The 20,207-nt window shown below is 43.4% G+C and overlaps 1 protein-coding gene across 1 annotated transcript in view; it reads left to right on the forward strand.

Moving 5' to 3' along the window:
* Nucleotides 1-19,238, forward strand: part of SLC9A9 (solute carrier family 9 member A9) — a 659,769-nt gene extending 640,531 nt beyond the window's left edge. The window contains exons 15-16 of the mRNA XM_049867356.1: nucleotides 15,239-15,344; nucleotides 17,389-19,238. Coding sequence (XP_049723313.1) covers nucleotides 15,239-15,344; nucleotides 17,389-17,616 — 334 coding nt within the window. The 3' untranslated portion in view covers nucleotides 17,617-19,238. The remainder of the gene's footprint in view (nucleotides 1-15,238; nucleotides 15,345-17,388) is intronic.
* The last annotated feature ends 969 nt before the right edge of the window (nucleotides 19,239-20,207 follow it).

A 20,207-nucleotide genomic window follows, 5' to 3' on the forward strand; every position in this document is an offset into this window, starting at 1 on the left:
GAAAGAGAAGTGGGGCCAGATCAGTGCAGAGCAGTGAAGTTCAAGTATTCTGAGCGGAGGAATTTCCATACTATAGGCCTCCTGATTGTACCACTTTATAGTACATCACAGTGCAGTTCTTTTAATAATGCACAGGGTACACTTTGTAATCTGGGTTCTCAATGCCCATAGGCCTATTGAGAAAGCTCAAGATGCATGAGGCCTGAATCCAAATCCATAGACATTTAAGAGGCAAACTCCTACAGAAAGAATAAATCCACTAGTCAGTCAGTTTTGGAACTTGTCCCTGGTGCTTCCCCGACCAAAGCAATTGCACCCTGACTCTCTGGGTTCCTAGTTACACAATCACTTATTCCTCTCTAGTCGACAGTCCCAGAAAGCTATAGATTTGGCAGATGCTTTGGAGAAATGGGAAACCCTGGTGGCATAGTTGCTAAGTGCTACGGCTGCTAACCAAAAGATCACAGTTCGAATCTGCCAGGGGCTCCTTGGAAACCATATGGGGCAGTTCTACTCTGTCCTATAGGGTGACTATGATTCAGAATTGACTCTATGGCAATGGGTTGGTTGGTTGGGTTGTTGGAGAAATGATTTGAAAACTGTAGGTGGCTTCCCATAATGGGTCGTGGAATCATTTCGGTAACTCAGGGTCAGCATTTAAAAAACTGAAACAGAAAAAAAAGTTTGAAAGTGGCTACATCTGAGAGAAAAATGTTCCTGGAGAGGAGAACATTATTCGTGACATATGACCCTGAAACAACAAAGGGCTAGCCTCTGTGTCTGTTCAGTCAAAGAAAACATATTTTCTAATGCCTCCTGAACCCACTGCCACATACCTTGATTCCCATAACAAACTCAGTAGGTTGTGTGAATTGCGGGCTATCGTGTGCACATGCCTATGTTCTTGTTTGTTTTCCTCAGAGCCTCAGGCCATGCATTCTACTGAGGTGTTTGGTAAGTAGTCATGAAGAGAAGGTGCCCGTAGACCCTGGGAGTGTTGGAGGGCAGCCTCAAGGACAACCAGGACCTTGAGAAACAAACCTGATAAACAGAGAGTACTGCTGGAAGGTAACACCAAAACCTGACATCCAGTAATGAAAACACTGACCTCTGAGTACGCACCTCATTTCTGTGGAGACACAGATCATTCCTGTGAGGACCCTCATAATGTAAGTTCTTGGTTGAAATCCTGCTGAGAAACTGCAGTATTAGTCATGAAACAATGGGCACTGCCTCCCTTGGCTCCTCCATGCAGGGCTCCAAAAATTGGAAGGAAGCCTTCTGGGAGAAACTTTGCAATATCTTTCTCAGGCCTCCAGCAGAAGAAATATTATGAACTCTGAAAGCCATGTGGTGGGTGGACAAGAATAAATTGACTTGGGGATATTTGAAATATATTTCTAATACTTATAACTCCTCAAGGGGCACAGTGAAAAAATAAAATATTAGCTAACAGTTACTGAGTGCTTATTATGTGCCTAGAACTGTGCTAAAAATTGTACCTATTTTTATCTCCCTTAATCCTCTCCTCTATGAGGTCACTACTGTAAATTATTTCTATTTTACAGATGACTAAAATGAGGCTCAAAGAGCCTAGGAAACATGTTCAAGATCTCACAGATAATAAGCAGCAGAGCTAGGATTCAAACCCCAGTGTCTTCTTAACCACTATGAAAAGATAAACAGAAGACATGGGGTTATTCAAAAGTAGCAGGGTAATTACAATCTCCAAATAATTACCTAACCAGACCTAGGATGTCTCCTTAATAATGAGAAAATCTGAGGCACAAAGAGTTGGAGACTTTGGTACAAATTGAGAGGCAGTCACAATAGCCAGACCCTCACCCCTTTCCCTCTCTGTGAAAATACAGAAGGTAGTTTCCTGCTTAACTTCTGAAAATCCTGATCTATGCGGTCCACACTGGAGCTGTCAGTGCAGAAGTGATCATTCCTATTTCTCCAGAGGTAGACGATGAGGTACAAGTATGCATGCCCCTGGGATCCCTGCCCATCCACACCCAGGGGACTGGTTCTTTTTCAGGCTTATAGTCCATTCTGGGAGCTGAAGGGAAAGACCCAGTCCCCTTGGGTACTGGAATGAACCCAAGAGGGCCTGGGCACTGCTGGCCATCTCTGCCTGAAACGTGAACTCTGGGGTAGCTGGCTGAGGCTCCAAATCTCATGAGACCACATCCAGTCAGTATCGGGGTGGGGTCTAGAATCGACTGGAAATTTTCTCCCAAACCAGAGTGGAGACTTGGGACCCTGGAGCAGAGTTACTCCTCAGAGCCCCATTCTCCAGCTCTCCACCAAGGAGGTGACCCATAAAGGCCTGGTGTCAAAATCACCGAGAGCTAACAGAGAGGGTCTAGGTGTAAGTAACACATCTTCTAATAGGAAGGGGCCACCAAAAGCCAAGGTCAACTCCATGTGAGTGGCACCAACATTTTTCTCCAGGATCATTTCCTCTCAAAATAACTTGAGGCAGATGTCACACTCTCTCTGACCCAAATGGATTTCATCTACATCTGGTGGGCAGCAAAGATCCCTGGAAATCTATCAATCCCATTGTGTGTCCACAATAATATGAACAGGAGGAAAAGGAGGAATAAGAGTAATATTATTAAAATTATTATTGTCATTGTTAGACTGTGCAGCTCATAGACGTGGCACCACCACACCCAGAGTCTTAAGACCAGATACCATTCTGCTCTACATCATTTAGACCAGTGGTTTTCAGGAGAATTTTTAAAATGCAGATTACCAGACCCCACCCCCAGGTGGGGTCAGGTTAAAAGGTATAGGGACCAAGAATCTATATTTTAACAATCTGCAGATGGTCAAGGGACCACATTTGGAAAAACCTGGGTTTAGACTTATTCCTACGTTAAGATCTGAGGCTGTAGATCAGGTGAAGCTTCAGGTTTCCTCCAGCCTCGTGACTCCAAGGTGTACCCCTATTTATCTTGTATCCAGTTGTCCTACTTAAGCCAATTGCTTTCATATCCTACAACCGTCTTCTTTCCTTCAACCTTTCCAGCAAACTCCACTGACCTTTCTCTGTCCCTGAATTGTTTGTCAGGATCTGAGGAGCTTCATACTTAGAATTATCTCAACATTTGATAGGTAGATCCTCTAACTATCCCTGATAAAAACCAACTCCCAATAAAAACTGGATAGCAAGCATACCATTTATCGGGTTTTAGTTGGCCCTCATTCTCAATCCTTAATCACACCTGACCAGAGTTTCCTAACTCTGCGCCTCTGGAGGAGCATGGGTAGGTATCAAGGCCATCTGGGAACTCTCTGAAATGCCATGTGAAATTGTCTGCAAATGATAACCACAAGGACATTTCTGCAGAGATGTGAGTCAAGTCCATGGCCAACAAAGGTCAAGAACCATGGCACCAGATCTCTTCAGACTCACCTGGCATCCTGGCTGTAGTATAGTAAGTTCATTTTTATAATTCTAAGCTACACAGTTTGAATTATGGAAAGTTCCTAGCCAGCATAGGCAGCTCACACTAAAAGTGCAATTTGAAAATCTAACTAGACCAGATCCCCATTCCTTAGTAACATGCTAGACACTTACTGTTCACCAAAAGCAGAAAATCGAATAATGTGCAGTTCCTAGGGGACTCTGGGGAGATGGTAGTGGTGTCAACAGCATAGTCTTTCAATCTCTCCAAATCCCTACATAAAAACAGGCAGAGCAAGTAAATAACAAAACCAAAAACGCATGGACACGTATTCACAGAGACAAGGCATCTCCACAGACTCCACATTACAACTGGGTGAAGATAAGTCACCAATAGCACTAGCGTCTGTGCAGCAGGAGGAACAAAGCAATCAGGTAGTGTCTGATGGGCCTCAGGGTAGAAGGCCCCCTAAACATCCAATAAGTATTCCCTGGGCAAGGTCACTGGGTGCTGCAAATGGTTTGTGCTAGGCTACTAACTGAAAGGTTGGTGATTCAAGCCCACCTGGCAGCACCACAGAAAAAAGACCTGGCAATCCACTCTGTAAGATTACAACCATTGAAAACCCTATGGAGTGCAGTTCTACTTTGACACACACGGGGTCGCCATGAGTCAGAATCCAACTCAACAACAACAGTTTGGTTTGGTTTCCCTGGGACCACCTTCTGTCTGCCAGTTTGTCATACTATGGTGACTTGCACATTGTTACGATGCTGGAAGCTATACCGCTGGTATTTCAAATACTAGGAGGGTCACCCACGGTAGACAGGTTTCAGCTAAGGTTCCAGACTAATACAGACTAGGAAGAAATGCCTGGATACCTAATTCTGACAATTAGCTGATAAAAACCCTGTGGATCACAACTGAACATTGTCCTTGCTAGCTGTCATCAGGAGGGATCACTCACCAGAGAAGGGCATCATGTTTGGTGAAGTAGAAGGCCAACAAGGGTATGGGAGACCCTCAGGGAGATGGGTTGGCACAATAGCCATAACAATGTACTTGAACACGAGCTGGCAATTGTGAAGATGAAGCAGAACCAGGCGATGTTTTCTTCTGTTGTACATAGGCCGCCATGAGTCAGAGTCAACTCAACAGCAACTAACGACAACAACATTCCCTGGGCCACTTCGAAAATACACCTGGAACTGGGGTGGGGGTAGCGGGGAGCGGAGACCGTCGTCTCTAATACGGGTGATCACAGGGTCCTAGTGAGGAGGACTGAAGAGGCTGGCGCAGCAGAGCCCCTGTGAGCTCTCGGAATAAGTCCATCAGGGCATCACTGCTTCCGTTCTGCTTCTGCTGCTGCTGTCTAGGGCGATTTCCGTTAAGATGGCACAGGTTAGGATTATCAACCGGAAGGAGCATGTGTTCGTGTGTGTGTGTGTGTGTGTGTGAAAGACAACAAGAATCTCATTAAGAGTAAACTAGGGTGTCTTCCTTTTTTTTTAAATCAAAGCTTCAGGGACAGTCTAGAAGAAGGTGCCATCTTGATAGCTTTTGTTTCAAATAGAGTGATTGCTGCAAAGGCAGGATACTGCACCCAGCCATGTTCTCTTCAATTGCCTGGTGGAGAGTTGGAATTCCTCCCTCAAACCAGAGAGGATGATGGGATTAAACAGCTTAGAGAAGAAGGCTCTTCAATTGGGTTCTAAGTCTGTCCTCTGACCTGAATCCTAGACACCAGCTCAACAGAATGGCTCATCACGTACTCACCCAAGAAGGCAAGATGATCAATGTTCAACTGCAGAAACTAACATATCCAAAGGGAAGCAGGAGATCAGACTCAATTTGTTAGGCTGCACTTCCTGGGAAACAAGCATAAGGGGTGTGGCTTGTACATCGGAATCAAAGAGTGGTGGAGTGTGTAAAATTTTGGGTGTCTTCTGCTAGCTTCATTCATGGATGCTGTGGAAATAACAGTGTGAGGACTCAGTAACTCAATAGCAAATGGGACCTGATTATGCTGCAGGGATATTTGGGCTTCGAGGGCAAGGTTGGCTTCCACTCCAAGGTTGTACTTGCCCTCCCCCTGCCCCCACACCTGGCATTGATCCTTGCCTTCCCTAGTGGCAAGCTGGCACAGGAAGCTAAAAAGCACCCTGGAAATAATGGTAAGAATAGATTAAAAGAGTACTGAAATGCCATCTGTTTACACATTTTTTATGTATAAAATGGAAATACAATATCCACCCTGTGGTTGTAAAGATAAGATGAGACGTATGAAAATGCTTTATAAGTGAAAAGATGTGGGGGTGAGAAGTATTCCTGAAACCCTATACAGAGATAAATGTGCTTTCCTTCTTGACACAGCTGTGCATTGACAAGAGTTTTATCCTTGTAACAAGACCGTTTGTCAAGCCTACACATACAAATACATACAAATGCTCCCGATGGGCACAAACTCTTCCTACTTAAGTCGAAATGTGCTCTTCATTAATCCACTCCCAGGTGTAACATCATCAAATCTTCATTTTCTTGAGCCTGAGCATCTTACCCATCCCACGAATTAGATAAGACAATTGGTAGAGGCCATTAGGTAGGTCTGGCTTCTGAGCCAAATGAGCTTACTTTAGGCCTATCCTCAAGGAGCCCTAGTGGCGCAGTGGTTAAAGTGATTGACTGCTAACTGAAAGGTCTGTGGTTCAACAGGAGAAAAATGTGGCAGTCTGCTTCCATAGAGATTTACAGGCTTGGAAATCCTGTGCAGTCCCTGAGTCAGAATCAACATGACGGCAGTGGGCTTTGGATTTTTTGGTATAGTTCTCCTTACCCTAAAAACAATAGCTTTATAGACATAGAAAGACCATGTTATTTTGTCTTCTTATTTGAGATTCGAATCTCATATGGAGAGCAATGCTCTGGAGAGAGACCATTGTATTCCAAACTTGTCTAATCATCTGCCTCACCAAGGGCACTTGTTAAGAATACAGAGTCCAGGTCACTTCCCAGGCTTGCTGAATCAGAATCTCCAGGAAGTGACTTATAAATCTGTATTTTTAACAAATGTCCAAGATGAGCTTCATTATCAGGCAAGTTTAGAGAAAACCAAGGTGGAACACAACTCCACAAGACTCTCAAAGACTTTTAAAGAGAGACAGAGAGAGGGCCAATGGAGCTCTTTCCTCTTGAAACTGGACCTTGTGGAGCTGGACCTTTGCTTGGGGTTCTTGCTTCTCACCATTCTAGGCAGGACAGCGTCATCTGAGGCACAGGAATGAGCAAGCTGTGCACCTATTGGTTTTGGTAACTGTCTTAGTCATCTAGTGCTGCTATAACAGAGATAGCACAAGTGGATGGCTTCAACAAAGAGAAGTTTATTTCTTCACAGCACTCTCTCTGTAGGCCTTCTCATCAATCTTCCCCCAGACTAGGAACTTCTCTGCACAGGGACTCTGGGTCCAAAGAATGCACTTTGTTCCAGGAACTGCTTTCTTGGTGGTATGAAGTTCCCCTGTCTCTCTGCTTGTTTCTCTCTTTTACATCTCAAAAGAAATTGCCTCAAGACACAATCCAATCTTGTAGATTGATTGAGTCCTGGTTCGATAACACAGCTGCTGCCCATCCTCCCTCATTAACATCATAGAGGCAGGATTTACAACATATAGGAAAATCACATCAGATGACAAAATGGTGGACAATCACACAGTACCAGGAATCATGGCCCAGCCAAACTGATACACACATTTTTGGGGGGACATAATTCAATCCATGACAGCAACTAAGAGTGGACAAAACGTGATGATTTTAAATAGTCTAAACAAAAACTAACAAACAAGAGAGAGAGAAATCAAATCCGAGGTATTTTGGATGTTAATTCAATTAAGCGCTACCTTTTTTTTTTTTTTTTTTAGCTCTGAACCTGCAGATAAAATAGCTCAGGCCAAAAGAGAACTGCATTCCCTAATTGTATTTTCTGTTTCACCCATGCTGAATGCTGAGCCGAGTTCCAACTTGTACTTACATCTCCTGAATCACACTGCACTTCCCAAACTATGCCCTTTGAAGATGAGAAAGGTCATTGTTTGGGGGTTTTTTCCCCTCAGAGTTTAACATTTCTTCTCGATGCATTTTTAGCTTATTTGAGAAGCAAAACTAGCCATACCAAAAATACCCACTGGGGACTCTCCCTCCTCAAACATTTACTAGACCCCGGTGAGAACCGAACACATTTTGCCAAATCTGCAGCTGAGGTCTTGTTTTGTTTACATCAGAAGAGCTTTCTTCCTTTTTAATAATTCAGGTAACCCTGGAGATTCAGCCACTTTACAGAGCTTACTCAGCGATGGAGAACTCAGAAAGCCACTAATTCCCCAATTCCACATCAGTTCCTCAGAATCTCTGTATCAGAAGGAGGCCTGGTGTGGTGGAAGAGCCCGTGGTCTGGGGCCCAGCTCTGCCGCTAACTGGCTGGGTTGCATTCAGCAATTTATTTCCCCTCTTTGAGCCTGTTGTCTTTATTAATTCAACAACTATTTCTTGAGCCCCCAAAATGGGCCAAGTACTGTATCCAGGTGAAGGGGACAGCCCTGCCCTCAAGAAGATCATACTCTGGAGACAAGGAGCTTTCCATTCTGTGGTGTAATTGTCAATTTCCTAGTGTGAATGCCTGGTCTCTGTCACTCACTAGGTGGGCACATTAAAAAAAAAAAAAAAAAGTGAGTAAATGAAGGACCAAATGAATGAGTGAGCAAATGAAACAAAAAAGGTTATTTTTAACCACCTTTATTTTATGGCATTACCACTCTTTTCCTAGTCCCCTTTGTCCTATAACTTAAGCCCAGGAGTTCCATCTTACAAGTCACATCCCCCTTTTTTTTTTAAATAATATTTTATTGTGTTTTTAGTGAAAGTTCACACAGCAAATTCAGTTCCCATTTAACAGTTTTTAAACCAATTGTTCAGTGACATTGAGTTTTCACGATGTGTCAACATTCTCATTATTTCCACTCTAATTTTGTTTCTAGTAATCTAATTTCCCTAAACCCTTACCTTCTTATCTTTCTTTATAGTAAATGTTGACCATATGGTCTCATATAGATTTTTTTTGAAGGATTATAATGGGTGATATTTGTTATTTTATGAGCCAATCTGTTATTTAGCTGAAAGGTGATCTCCTGAGTAGTTTCTGTTCAAAGTTTAAAGGGTATCTCAGGATGATATAGTCTCAGGAAGTCTCCTAGTCTCAACAGGTCCAGTAAGTCTGGAATTTTTAAGAATTTGAGTTCTGTTCTACATTTTTCTCCCATTCTACCAGGATCCATCTATTTATGGCCCTGATCAAAATGGTTGGTAGTGGTAGCCAGGCACCATCTAGTTCTTCTGGTCTCAGGGTAGATGAGGACATGGTTTATGTAGGATATTAATCCTGTAGACTAGTTTCTTTTCTGAGCCTTTGGTTTTCTTCTTTCTTTTTTGCTCTGGATGAGTAGAGACCAATAGTTTCATCTTAGATGGCCACTTGCAAGCTTTTAAGGCTCCAGACACTACTCACCAAATTCGTTTATAAAGTCTGTGGACTTTATAAACTATATTACGCCAATTGACTGAGCTGTCCCATGAGACTATGGTCCTAAGCCTTCGAACCCAGTAAACCACTCCTGCAAGGTTTTTGGTTATGTCTAGGACATACCCAAACTGTGTCCCCATGTGCTTTATTATATTTATAAAACCCAAACCAAACCCGTTGCCATTGAATCAATTCCAACTCATAGCAAACCCTACAGGACAGAGTAGAACTGCCACATAGGGTTTCTAAGGAGCACCTGGTGGATTCCAACTGCCGACCTTTTGGTTGGCAGCTGAACGCTTAACCACTGTGCCACCAGGGCTCCTATTATATATATGGATATATAATATACATGTATATACATATGCATATAGATATACCTATGCATGCACACATATATATACACATATACCTACCTATACACATATATGCATACATACCTACATATGTAACCACACACATTTCTTGGTTGCTGTTGCAAAATACTGTATGTTGTAGCATTTACTAAAAGCATCTGTTATTCTTGTGTACTTCTTAGTGACATCATTTACCTTGGTCGAGCTGTGCACACTTTACCCACATTCGGTGTCACGTATCTAATCACCAAAAATAACACGTGTCTACTATCTAGACAATGATTCCCCCTCTCTCCCCCCTCCCATCCCTAATAACCACCAACGAACCTTGGTTTCTGTATGTTTACCTATTCGTATCTTTTTATAAAAGTTAGATCATACAATATTTGTCCTTTTGTGATTTAATTATTTCCCTCAGCATAACGTCCTCCAGATTCATCCATGTTTCGAGAACTCATCAATATTCTTTATGGCTGCATTGTAAGTATGTACCACATTGTGTTTATCCATTCATCCATTGATGGGCTCTCAGGTTGTTTCCATCTTTTTGCTATTGTGAATAGTACTGCAATGAACATAGGTGGGCATGTGTCTGTCCATGTTTCTTCTATTAGATTTCTAAGGTATATACCTAGAAGTAGGATTGCTGAATTATAAGGTAGTTTTATTTCTAGTTTTTTGAGGAAGCACCATACTGTTTTCCATAGTGGTTTACCATTTTATAATCCCACCAGCAGTGGATTAGAGTTCCAGTCTTCCCACATCTTCACCAGCATTTGTTTTCTGGGTTTTTTTTTTTTTTCATTTTTGTTTCTATCATTTTAACCCAAAAAACAACCCATTGCCTTCGAGTCAATTCTGACTCATAGCGACCCCATAGGACAGAGTAGAACTGCCCCATAGAGTTTCCAAGGAGCACCTGGCAGATTTGAACTGCTGACCCATTGGTTAGCAGCCGTAGCACTTAGCTACTACACCACCAGGGTTTCCTCTATCATTTTTAGCAGGGGTGAAATGGTATCTCATTGTAGTTTTGATTTTTTATTCCTCTTATGGCTAATGATCATAAATATTTTTCATGTGTTTGTTGGCCACTTGAGTGTCCTCTTTGGTGAAGTGTCTGTTCATGTCCTTTGCCCATTTTTGAATTGGGTTGTCTTTTTTTTGTTGAGTTGTTGAAGTTTTCCACATATCTTAGAGATTAGACCCTTATTGGATTTGTCATTTCTGAAGACTTTTTGTCGTTTTACTTCTGATAAAGTCTTTTGATGAGCATAAGTATTTAATTTTTATGAGATCCCTGTTATCTAATTTGTCCTCTGCTTTTCATGCATCTATAGTTGTGCTTGTTAGTTTTGTTTTGTTTTTTAATTAGGTCCCATAGTTTTGTCCATATATTTTCTTCTAAGAACTTCATAGTTTTACGTTTAACATTTAGGCTTTTGAGCCATTTTGAGTTAGTTTTTACATCTTACATTCTTTTATTCTCATGAAAGCCTTATTTACCGGCTATAATCTGCCCTCTCCATTCTTCTCTAGCTCAAAAAAAAAAAAAAAAACAGTTACTCAGAATCTTATTCCATTACTCATGTTGCTATTGTTAGCTGCTACTGAGTTGGCTCCTGACCCATAGCAACCCCATGCACAAGGAATCAATTCACTAGGATCCATAGGGTTGTCAATGATTGATTTCTGTCTTAGTCTCGAAGTTCCATTGAAATCTGTTCAGCATCGTAGAAACACACATGCTTCCACTGACAGAGGGGTGATGTCTGTGCTTGAGGTGTATTGTCCAGGAATCAAACCGGGTCTCCCACATGGAACGTAAGAATTCTACTACTGAACAACAAGTGCCCCCACCCATTATATTTTTCCTATACCAACCTGAACTTCCCATCATGTGCTGGACTATCAGGATCATTAAGTCATAAGTCAGGTGAGCCCAGCATCAATTCCTCATAAGATGGCTGGTTGATTAAGCACTCAGAAGGACAAAGATTGGAAGAACATGGATAAGGATTTGTGGGGAAGAGATATGTGGATGGATGTACACAAGAAAGTGAGCAGAGAGTGTGAGAATCTTAGCATCACATGTTAACCTCTGACAAAAAGCAGCCACTACAGCAGAGACACCAAAGAACCAAGTGGACAGGATGACTCAGCCAGCCTCAGCCTTGGCCACCCCAGTGCTTGCATGTTTGCTTATGTGAGGTGATTAAAGGTAGAAATGTAGAAATTAATTATGGACACTAAAATAAGATTATTTTCAAATGTATTAATTAAACATGTAAAAATATTAAAAAAAAAAAAAAAAAAAGCCCATTGAACACATACTGTATGGCAAGTACTGGGCAGACCAAGATGTTGGAGAACATAGACTCTGCCCTGACATTTACAATGGCCATGGACAGTGCCTCCCTTGCCCATTCCATTCACAGCCACAGGGTTATGCCCCCTTCCTTTAACTCACAGCTACAGAGATACCAGAACACACAAAACTGATTCATGTGCTTCCCAAAGAGTCTTATATCAACCAATTCTCCCTACCACCTCATGCTAGCTTCTCATACAACAATCTTTAACCCAATTAGCTGTTTTTGATGTTAAGAGCAGCTTAGATTTTCCACCTACTAAATAGCTTATGGAAACCCTGGTGGTGTAGTGGTTAAGAGTTATACCTGCTAACCAAAAAGTCAGCAGTTCAAATCTGCCAGGCACTCCTTAGAAATCCTATAGGGCAATTCTACTCTGTCCAGTGGAGTTAAATACAGTATAAGTCCTGACACTACACCAAATGCCTAAAATATCATTGTCTCACCTCAGTATTGTTTTTCCACCATTATTTGAACAATGATGGAGATACCAATTTCTCCAGAAAGCATTGCTCTGAAAAGATAGATAGGCAGACAGATAGATGGATGGATGGATGGGGATGGATGAATGATAGGTAGGTAGATAGAAAGACAGACAGACAGACAGACAGATAGACAGATGATAGAAAGAGAGAGAGATAGATGATAGACAGATAGATGATAGAGACAGCATTTGAATATCACACAAAAGTTTACAAACCACTTCTACACATATTATTTCAGTTAATATTTACAACAATACTTGAGGCTTAGAAGGGTAAATAACTAGACCACAAATCATATAATCCGTAAAGCAGAAGAGCTGGCATTCATGCCCAGGTCTTCTGAGTCAAATCTGAGACCCCGTTCAGATGGGGCCAAATGCCTGTTTTGTTCAGGACTCACACTCACAAAATGCTGCAAATTTAGCCTTAAAGTTTTCAAATAACATTATACACAGAGTCAAAGACATACATCATCAGAATTAAAAGAAGAAAATGTTCACTATATGCCTTAGTCATCTAGTACTGCTATAACAGAAATACCATAAGTAGATGGCTTTAACAAAGAGAAGTTTATTCTCTCACAGTCGAGTAGGATATGAGTCCAAATTCAGGGTGTCAGCTCCAGGGGAAGGCTTTCTATCTCTGTCATCTCTGGAGGAAGGGCCTTGTGATGCATCAGTCTTCCCTTGATCTGGGAGCATCTCAGCACAGGAACCTTATGTCCAAAGGACATGCTCTGTTCCCAGCACTACTTTTTGGTGGTATGAGGTCCCCATGTCTCTCTGCTCGCGTCTCTCTTTTATATCTCAAAAGAGATTGGCTTAAAACACCACCTAATCTTGTAGACCTAATCAATATAATTGCTGCCAATCCATCTTATTACATCATAGTGATAGGATTTACAACATTTAGGAAAATCACACAAAATGGTGGACAATTATACAATCACACAAGGGAATCATGACCTAACCAAGTTGACAGATATTTTGGGGGGACACAATTCCAGCCATGACACTATGCAACTCTAAATTTGTGCTTTACTTTTGTAACATTATTTTGGCATTTGGCATGTGTATTTTTTAGTATACTGAGAACCTCAAACAATGAAAATTGCTCAAGCCTCTCTCAAACTCTGAGAGCCTCCACAAACTTCTTCCTTTTTCTCACATGACATCTCTACAAATGTTGCTTACCTGCTATCACTTTCCCATCTGGAAATAAAATTGGTTGGATTTTCCTTGATTTACACTCCCATTGTACGTATACCTCGTCCACCTCACCTCCCTAGAAAAGCATTTTGTATTGGCCCATAGGAAACCCTGGTGGTGTAGTGGTTAAGTGCTACGGCTGCAAACCAAAGAGTCGGCAGTTCAAATCCACCAGGCGCTCCTTGGAAACTCTGTGGGGCGGTTCTGCTCTGTCCTGTAGGGTCGCTATGAGTCGTAATCGACTCAACGGCACTGGGTTTGGTTTTTTGGTTTATGCATACCATAAGCCCTGACACGTGCCCCGCCTGAGAAGAGGTCTGTGTGCTTTATCCTGCAGAACCCAGCTGGTCACAATGCATATTTCTGCCTTGATCATTCTTTTCCCCTAGGAATGATGGCGGTGGATTCAAATAGCAAAGGGAGCCTTTGAATTATTTAAATCATTGTATCTCTAGGCTCCAGTTTCTTTGTCCATAAAATGAAAGAAATAGCAATCGGTAATGAAAATTAATGGGAGATCATCAAGGGCCTTTCAGATTTGTAGGTATAATTACAAGGGATTGCAGCAAATGCCAGGCTCTGAACTTTAATGTCTTCCCTGGTCCTGAACTGGGCACAAAAGCTGCCGGTCTGAAAGAAGGAGTTCATTTTTCCTTTCACAGTTGGAATTACAGGCTGTCTTAGGCAGCTTTTCGTTGGCTCTCCTCACATCAGGACTAGCTGTATTCATGAGCATCCCCGTTTGCTACTTCTGTGGTGGGGAGCTGTCTGTCACCAGAGTGAAGCAGATCCCAGCCCCTCTGTGCTGCTTCTTCCCTCTGTGCCCACACACCCAGGGCATTATGGCGATGACAGAGTGCTGTCGTCCAGCCACAGGCAGGTCCCAGGGGAGCCATCACCAAGATCTTCTCGTGTCCTAAGTGCCTGGTGGGAGACTGCAGATCTCCACAAGCCAGCCAGTGTTAACTGCTTTCCATTTTTTTCCCTTTCCCTATTTATTAGAGCTTTTCAGCAAGTTGATGAGGTGAAATATTCTCCAGCAGAGGAAATAATAGAAAGCTTAAAAGTCGTTTCTGATGGAATGGTGAAATACTTCCACTGCTTTTCTTTGAGCAAAAAAATAAAAAATAAGACAACCCGAGGCAGCCACTGGGGATTTCATTACTCATAGATTGGAGGGGAACATAATGGCTTTAGATGAGCAGGTTTTTCTTTTAACTTGTTAGAGCACTTTGGGATGAAAAGATGAGAAAGACAGGTGCTAGACAATGGAAAAAAAAAAACTGGCACCAGCTCATTTACATAATTTTGTATTGCGATGCACTGATGTATGAAGTAGAAAGCGACTGCGTTGAACAGTGAAAATAAAGTATTTTGGAAAACAACCTGTGTGCACTACCCCACTCTAAAATAACTGAGCATCTTATGAAGTACCTCTTGCATCTTTGCAAAAATTACTGGTGGCCTAATCGGTGTACACAGTTTTAAGAAAACACAGTCTTTTATGCTATTGTTTAAGGTAAGTGTTAAAAGAATGCCTTGTCTAAACAGACAAGACATTGAGTGAGAGATGGGATGGGCCCAGGAGCACATACCTCTTGCTGACGTTTCACGGACAATTCGGCGTTTCTTCATGATTGAAGGCTACCAGGGGGGCTGCAAAGGTGTGTGAGCAAAGATGTTAAAGAGCAATTTCAGCGTGCTGAATTGCTACCTAAATGATGGAGTAAGGGATTTAAACAGGAAGGCAAAGGTTTGTGCTGTGTGAGAAACTAACCAGGTTAAATCCTAACTACCTTTGGGCAAGTATTCCTTAACAGGCCTCACAGATACCTGAAACCCATCTTAACCCATTCTGGGCCTCCGCTGACCACCACATTACCAGAATGGTGCAGTCCAATTTCCAGGCTGCTCACCAGTCCGCAGGCCTACGGGGTGAGTAAACGTCCCACATGGGACAGGCTCGGTGACCGTTGATAAGCCTAGGAACCTCAGGCTATTTTTTCTCAGCTAGTAGAGGAAGCATTTTTTAAAATTGGCCGCTCCGAGAAGCATTTTTCTCTTCTCTTTTCAGTTCTTGCTGCTGTTGGCTTATTCTTCTTTTACAAATGCAATTTTTTATTGTGACCAATATTTTCTAACCATAAAACGAACTTAGAAAATGTAAAAGAAGTAAAGTGGCCTCCCCGCAAACTGCTGTGTGTCGAGGTTTTGAATATTAGGCCTGTGCTTTATGGATCAAGGGAGTGGAATAGAAAGTACAAAGAAGCAATTAGAATCATTACCAGCAAATCGGAGTGTCAGGGGATTGGAGACGAGCAGAATCTTCGAGTTTGAAGTGCCCTCAGATGTTGTCCAGCTGGCCACCACCTTGCATAAACACAGTGGATCTTAGATGAATTCAGGGCACAACAGCCTAAGGCAGTGATTCTCGAAGTGGGTCCCCAGACCAGCAGCCTCAGCATCTCTGAGAAGCTTGCTAGAAATGCACACTCTCAGGCCCCACCTCGGAAACTCTGGGCCATCTGTTTTCTAACAAACCCTTTAGGTGACTCAGAAAGGAGCCCTGGTGGCTCAGTGGTTAAACGCTCAACCGTTAACCAAAATGGCGGCGGTTGGAACTCACCAGCTGCTCCTCAGGAGAAGAGACCTGGCGATCTGCTCCTGTAAAAATTACAGTCTAGGAAACCCTACAGGGCAGTTCTACTGTGTCACATGGGGTCGCTATGAGTCGGAATTGACTCAACAGCACCCAGCAATGACAGCTAGATGACTCTGATACAGGCCAAAGTTGGAAACCCGTGGCCTAAGATCATTTAACTTTGTGTGTGGCTTTCCCAAAGCCAGTGAAAGAAGAATTGAAACCTTAATTTTTTGCTTCGAGGAAACCTTTGTCTGAGGAAAACCGGATTGGCCAGATCCAGTTAGTTTCAGCCATTATCCACTCTTTAGCCTTGTGACACCCAACCCAAGAAACATTCTGTGAAGACACGCTTCTAAAACAGAAGTTAACAGAAACTGTGTTGTGAGAGTTTCATGATGATATGCAGGGCTGTTACAAAACCAACACAGAGTCACTGGGTGCTCTGAGGTCACAGAATTCTGCCAACTCCTAACTCCACTCAACTCCTCAGCCAATGGAAGAAATAGTCATCGAATTCCACTTTACTTCTTGGAAACCCTGGTGGCACAGTGGTTAAGAGCTATGGCTGCTAACTAAAAGGTTGGCAGTTCAAATCCACCAGGACCTCCTTGGAAACCCTATGGGGCAGTTCTACTCTGTCCTATAGGGTCGCTATGAGTCAGAATCGACTCCATGGCAACGGGTTTTTTTTTTTCTCTTGACCAAAGGAGGGGGTCCCCCAGGTGGTGCAAATGGTTAGCACGCTCAGCTGCTAACCAGAAGGTTGGAGGCTGGAGTCCACCCAGAGGCACCATAGAAGAAAGGTCTGACAACCTACTTCCAAGAAAAACCCTATGGAGCACAATTCTACTCTGACACACGTAGGATCATCACGAGTCGGATGGACTGGGGGCAACTGTGATACAGCAGAAATGTCCCATAGGGTTTTCTAGGCTGTCATCCTTACAGGAGCAGATTTCCACGTCTTTCTCCCATGGAGCTGCTGGGTGAGTCTGAACCTCCAAACTTACGGTTAGCAGCCCAGTGCTTAATTAATTGTTGCGTCACCAGGGTTCCTTAGAGATCCCTTAGTACTGTGTTAGGTTTCACATCCTTACTGCTGACTTAGTGACATGCTACCCTCTGCCCACAGGTTGGAAAAGATGGTTTCTGCCCTAGGTGGAAGCTATGGCCAAGACAAAACTAGGGCAGTTAAAAAAAAATGAAACGCACACCCTATTTTATTGCACTCTAGGACGCTTTTTTTTTTTTTAGGACGCCGTTACTGCTTTCTGTCTTCATCATGAAGTGATCGTTCTCTCTCTCTCTCTCTCTCTCTCTGTCTCCATAATCCAGGAACATTTTAAAGAGGACGATGTGGAATGCATTGTCAATCAAGACGAACTAGCCATGAATTACCAGGAGCAAGCCTCCTCACCTGGCGCCCCTCCCACAAAGCTGGGACTGGACCTGAACGCTTCACCCCAGCCTCCAAGCAAGGAAAACATTTATGAGGGGGACCTCGGCCTGGGAGGCTACGAACTCAAACTTGAGCAAACCCCAGGTCAATTCCAGCTGAACTAATTGGCCTGAGCAGCATGGATGTCATCACAAGTAACGCAAGGCTCACCGAGGGAGGAACGCAAGCCAAGCTAATGAGGCAGTGTTAGGGAGAGGGTGGAGAAGCGCCGAAGAGCATAGACTGGAGAGAATCAAAACCTTGTCACATATATCCTCTGGAGCCTGGAGAAATGGGGATTTATGGTCATCCCTCTATATTATGCAACTTTTGACAGCAGTCATTTTTATTAATGAATTGGGTGGAACAGAGAGGGAACAGGCTCTGGAGTCCAGTTGTTATGAGGATGAAACTGATGCTTTTGTGTCTACAGGGTGTTTCTTCTCTGTGCCCAGCTCCCCACGCCCTTCACCTAGATTATGAATTTTATTCCCTTCATTAACCAAAGCAAAACCCGTTGCCCTTGAGTTGATTCCTATAGGACAGAGTAGAACTGCCCCCCCATAAGGTTTCCGAGGCTATAACGTTTTTGGGAAGCAGACTGCCACATCTTTCTCCCACAGAGTGACTGGTGGATCTGAACCCTGGACCTGAGCACTTAATCATTGCACCACCAGGGCTCTTTATTCCTTTCATTAAGGAGAGTTTAAAAATAAGAAAAAGAGCTTCTGAGTGTAAAATGTTGCTCCTAAGGGCATGCCCAGTATTTTTAAGTGATAAGTTTTTAAGGCCTAGACGCCCCCATCACCACTTACTCTAAATGACCCTAGGACTATTTGCAGATAAAGGCTCGATTACCCACTGTTGATGCCTAACAAGACCCACTCAGGGTCGGGGGACCCACTGTTCTTATTGGCATCCCTTACAAGCTGCTGCTTCTGTTTGTGGAAGGGGTTGGGTGCTCTGTGCAACATGCAGTGCCGCTTTCTGGCTGGTAGGACCCCTTCCGGGGAGAGGGGCTTTCTTTTCGCCATACCGCGCTGTACATGAAGAGTGATCCTCCCTGTCCTTGCTTGCACTTGAGTCCCTTCTAGGCTTGAAGGTGGGTCCCCTCTGTGTCCTGGGTCATGAGGTTCTGCAGCACAGGCTGCTTTCCACATGGCAGGAGACTGAGCCGGAAGCCCCGACCAGCCACCTGCCCTGTGGCCCCAGCGCTCGCAGCTCGTGAGCACGCAGAGCCAGGGGAGAGACACAGAGCCCATGATGAGGGGGCCACACTGAGGGGTCAGGGACGGGTGCCAGAACCCCCTTACCAGGCGTGGCTCACGGCTGGCACTTGAGAGACCAACATAACAGCTTTCCATTCAGCTGCATGACCTGTGCCTTTTAAGCCATAAAGATACCTCAAGCCTGCCTTCTCTTGAAATACAGATGTTATAATATCAAACTCCAAAAAGTAGGCTCCAGTCTTAGGTGCCCAGGCTATGATGAGCCTGCTTTTGAGGGAGGTAGGGAATGACGTCTTCCTCAGCCCAAAGCTTTGCTGACCACTTGCTAGGCCTTAAACAGTAACCACAGCGGTGTCAGGCATACCACTCCGTGCATCGATCTTCTTACTTTCCAAACCAAGGACTCCAGGGGCACAAAGTTTTTTGTACTCAGCTATGTATACTCTGGTCATTCCGGGTAAATAATGATGGTGAAGCATGACGTTTTCTAATCTGACTTACTCCTAATAAAATTTTGTTATAAAGTACAATTGCATTGGCTGATGGTCTATCTAAAGACATTTTCTCTGTTGCTGCTAGTTGGCAGTTCTAAGCCCTCATACTCAAAGTGCTGAATGAAGCAGGCACTGAAGTGAATGTAAGGAGATGCAAGGGTCCTGTGGCCCAGGAACATCCACAGGGCTGGCAAGCCAAGTCATTAAAGGGATGAAGAGAGTGGCATTGGGCTGGGAGGTTGCACCAGAGAAGGGACACCTGAGTCAAGCAGAGTGGAACAGCCTTCTCCTTTCACACTGTAGGTGACCCGAAATCACGGAAGAGCTTCATATATAAAGGGAGGAGATAGAAGAGGGAAAAGGAAAGAAAGACAGAAGGGATCATGTTATTTCTGCCCCTATCGTGTGAAAGGATGAGATGAGAACTTGGTGTTTTCTTTCCTTCCTTTTATATGGAGAAAGACATACCAGGAAAAGAGAGGAAGTCCCCCCACCCCTCCCAAAGACAAACATCAAGGGGACCAGGGGTGGAGAGAAGGGAGAGAAATATGGCATAGTAGATGGAATTGGGATGGGGTGGGAAAGAAAGGTACAAATCTAAAACCAGCAGTAACTTGGTCAGAGAAGATAGCAAAAATATCCTCTTGCCCCACTGGTAAAGCCCTCCCCTTGCTTAGGAAAAAAAAAAAAAAATTCTTTCCAGGTAAATATCATGAACACTGCTACCAAAACAATGGAGCGGGGGGCACTTTTTAAGCTGGCATGGGCCCCTTGACCCAGTTGACATCAGGCAAGTAGGCTATTATGAGATTGAAGAAACTGTGCCCTGCCCAATGTGTAAGAATATTCCGGTTTCGAGATATGATTATCAGCCTCCCTCTCTCTCAATCAGCCCCAGACCCAGACACAGGCTACTGTACCAGTTAACAATTCATAAAGCCAAATTCCCTTTATGGTCCTGTTGTGAAGGATGATAATTTATTATCTTAAGAA

This window comes from Elephas maximus, chromosome 23 (genome assembly GCF_024166365.1).
Source record: "Elephas maximus indicus isolate mEleMax1 chromosome 23, mEleMax1 primary haplotype, whole genome shotgun sequence".
Classification (NCBI taxonomy): Eukaryota; Metazoa; Chordata; class Mammalia; order Proboscidea; family Elephantidae; genus Elephas; species Elephas maximus.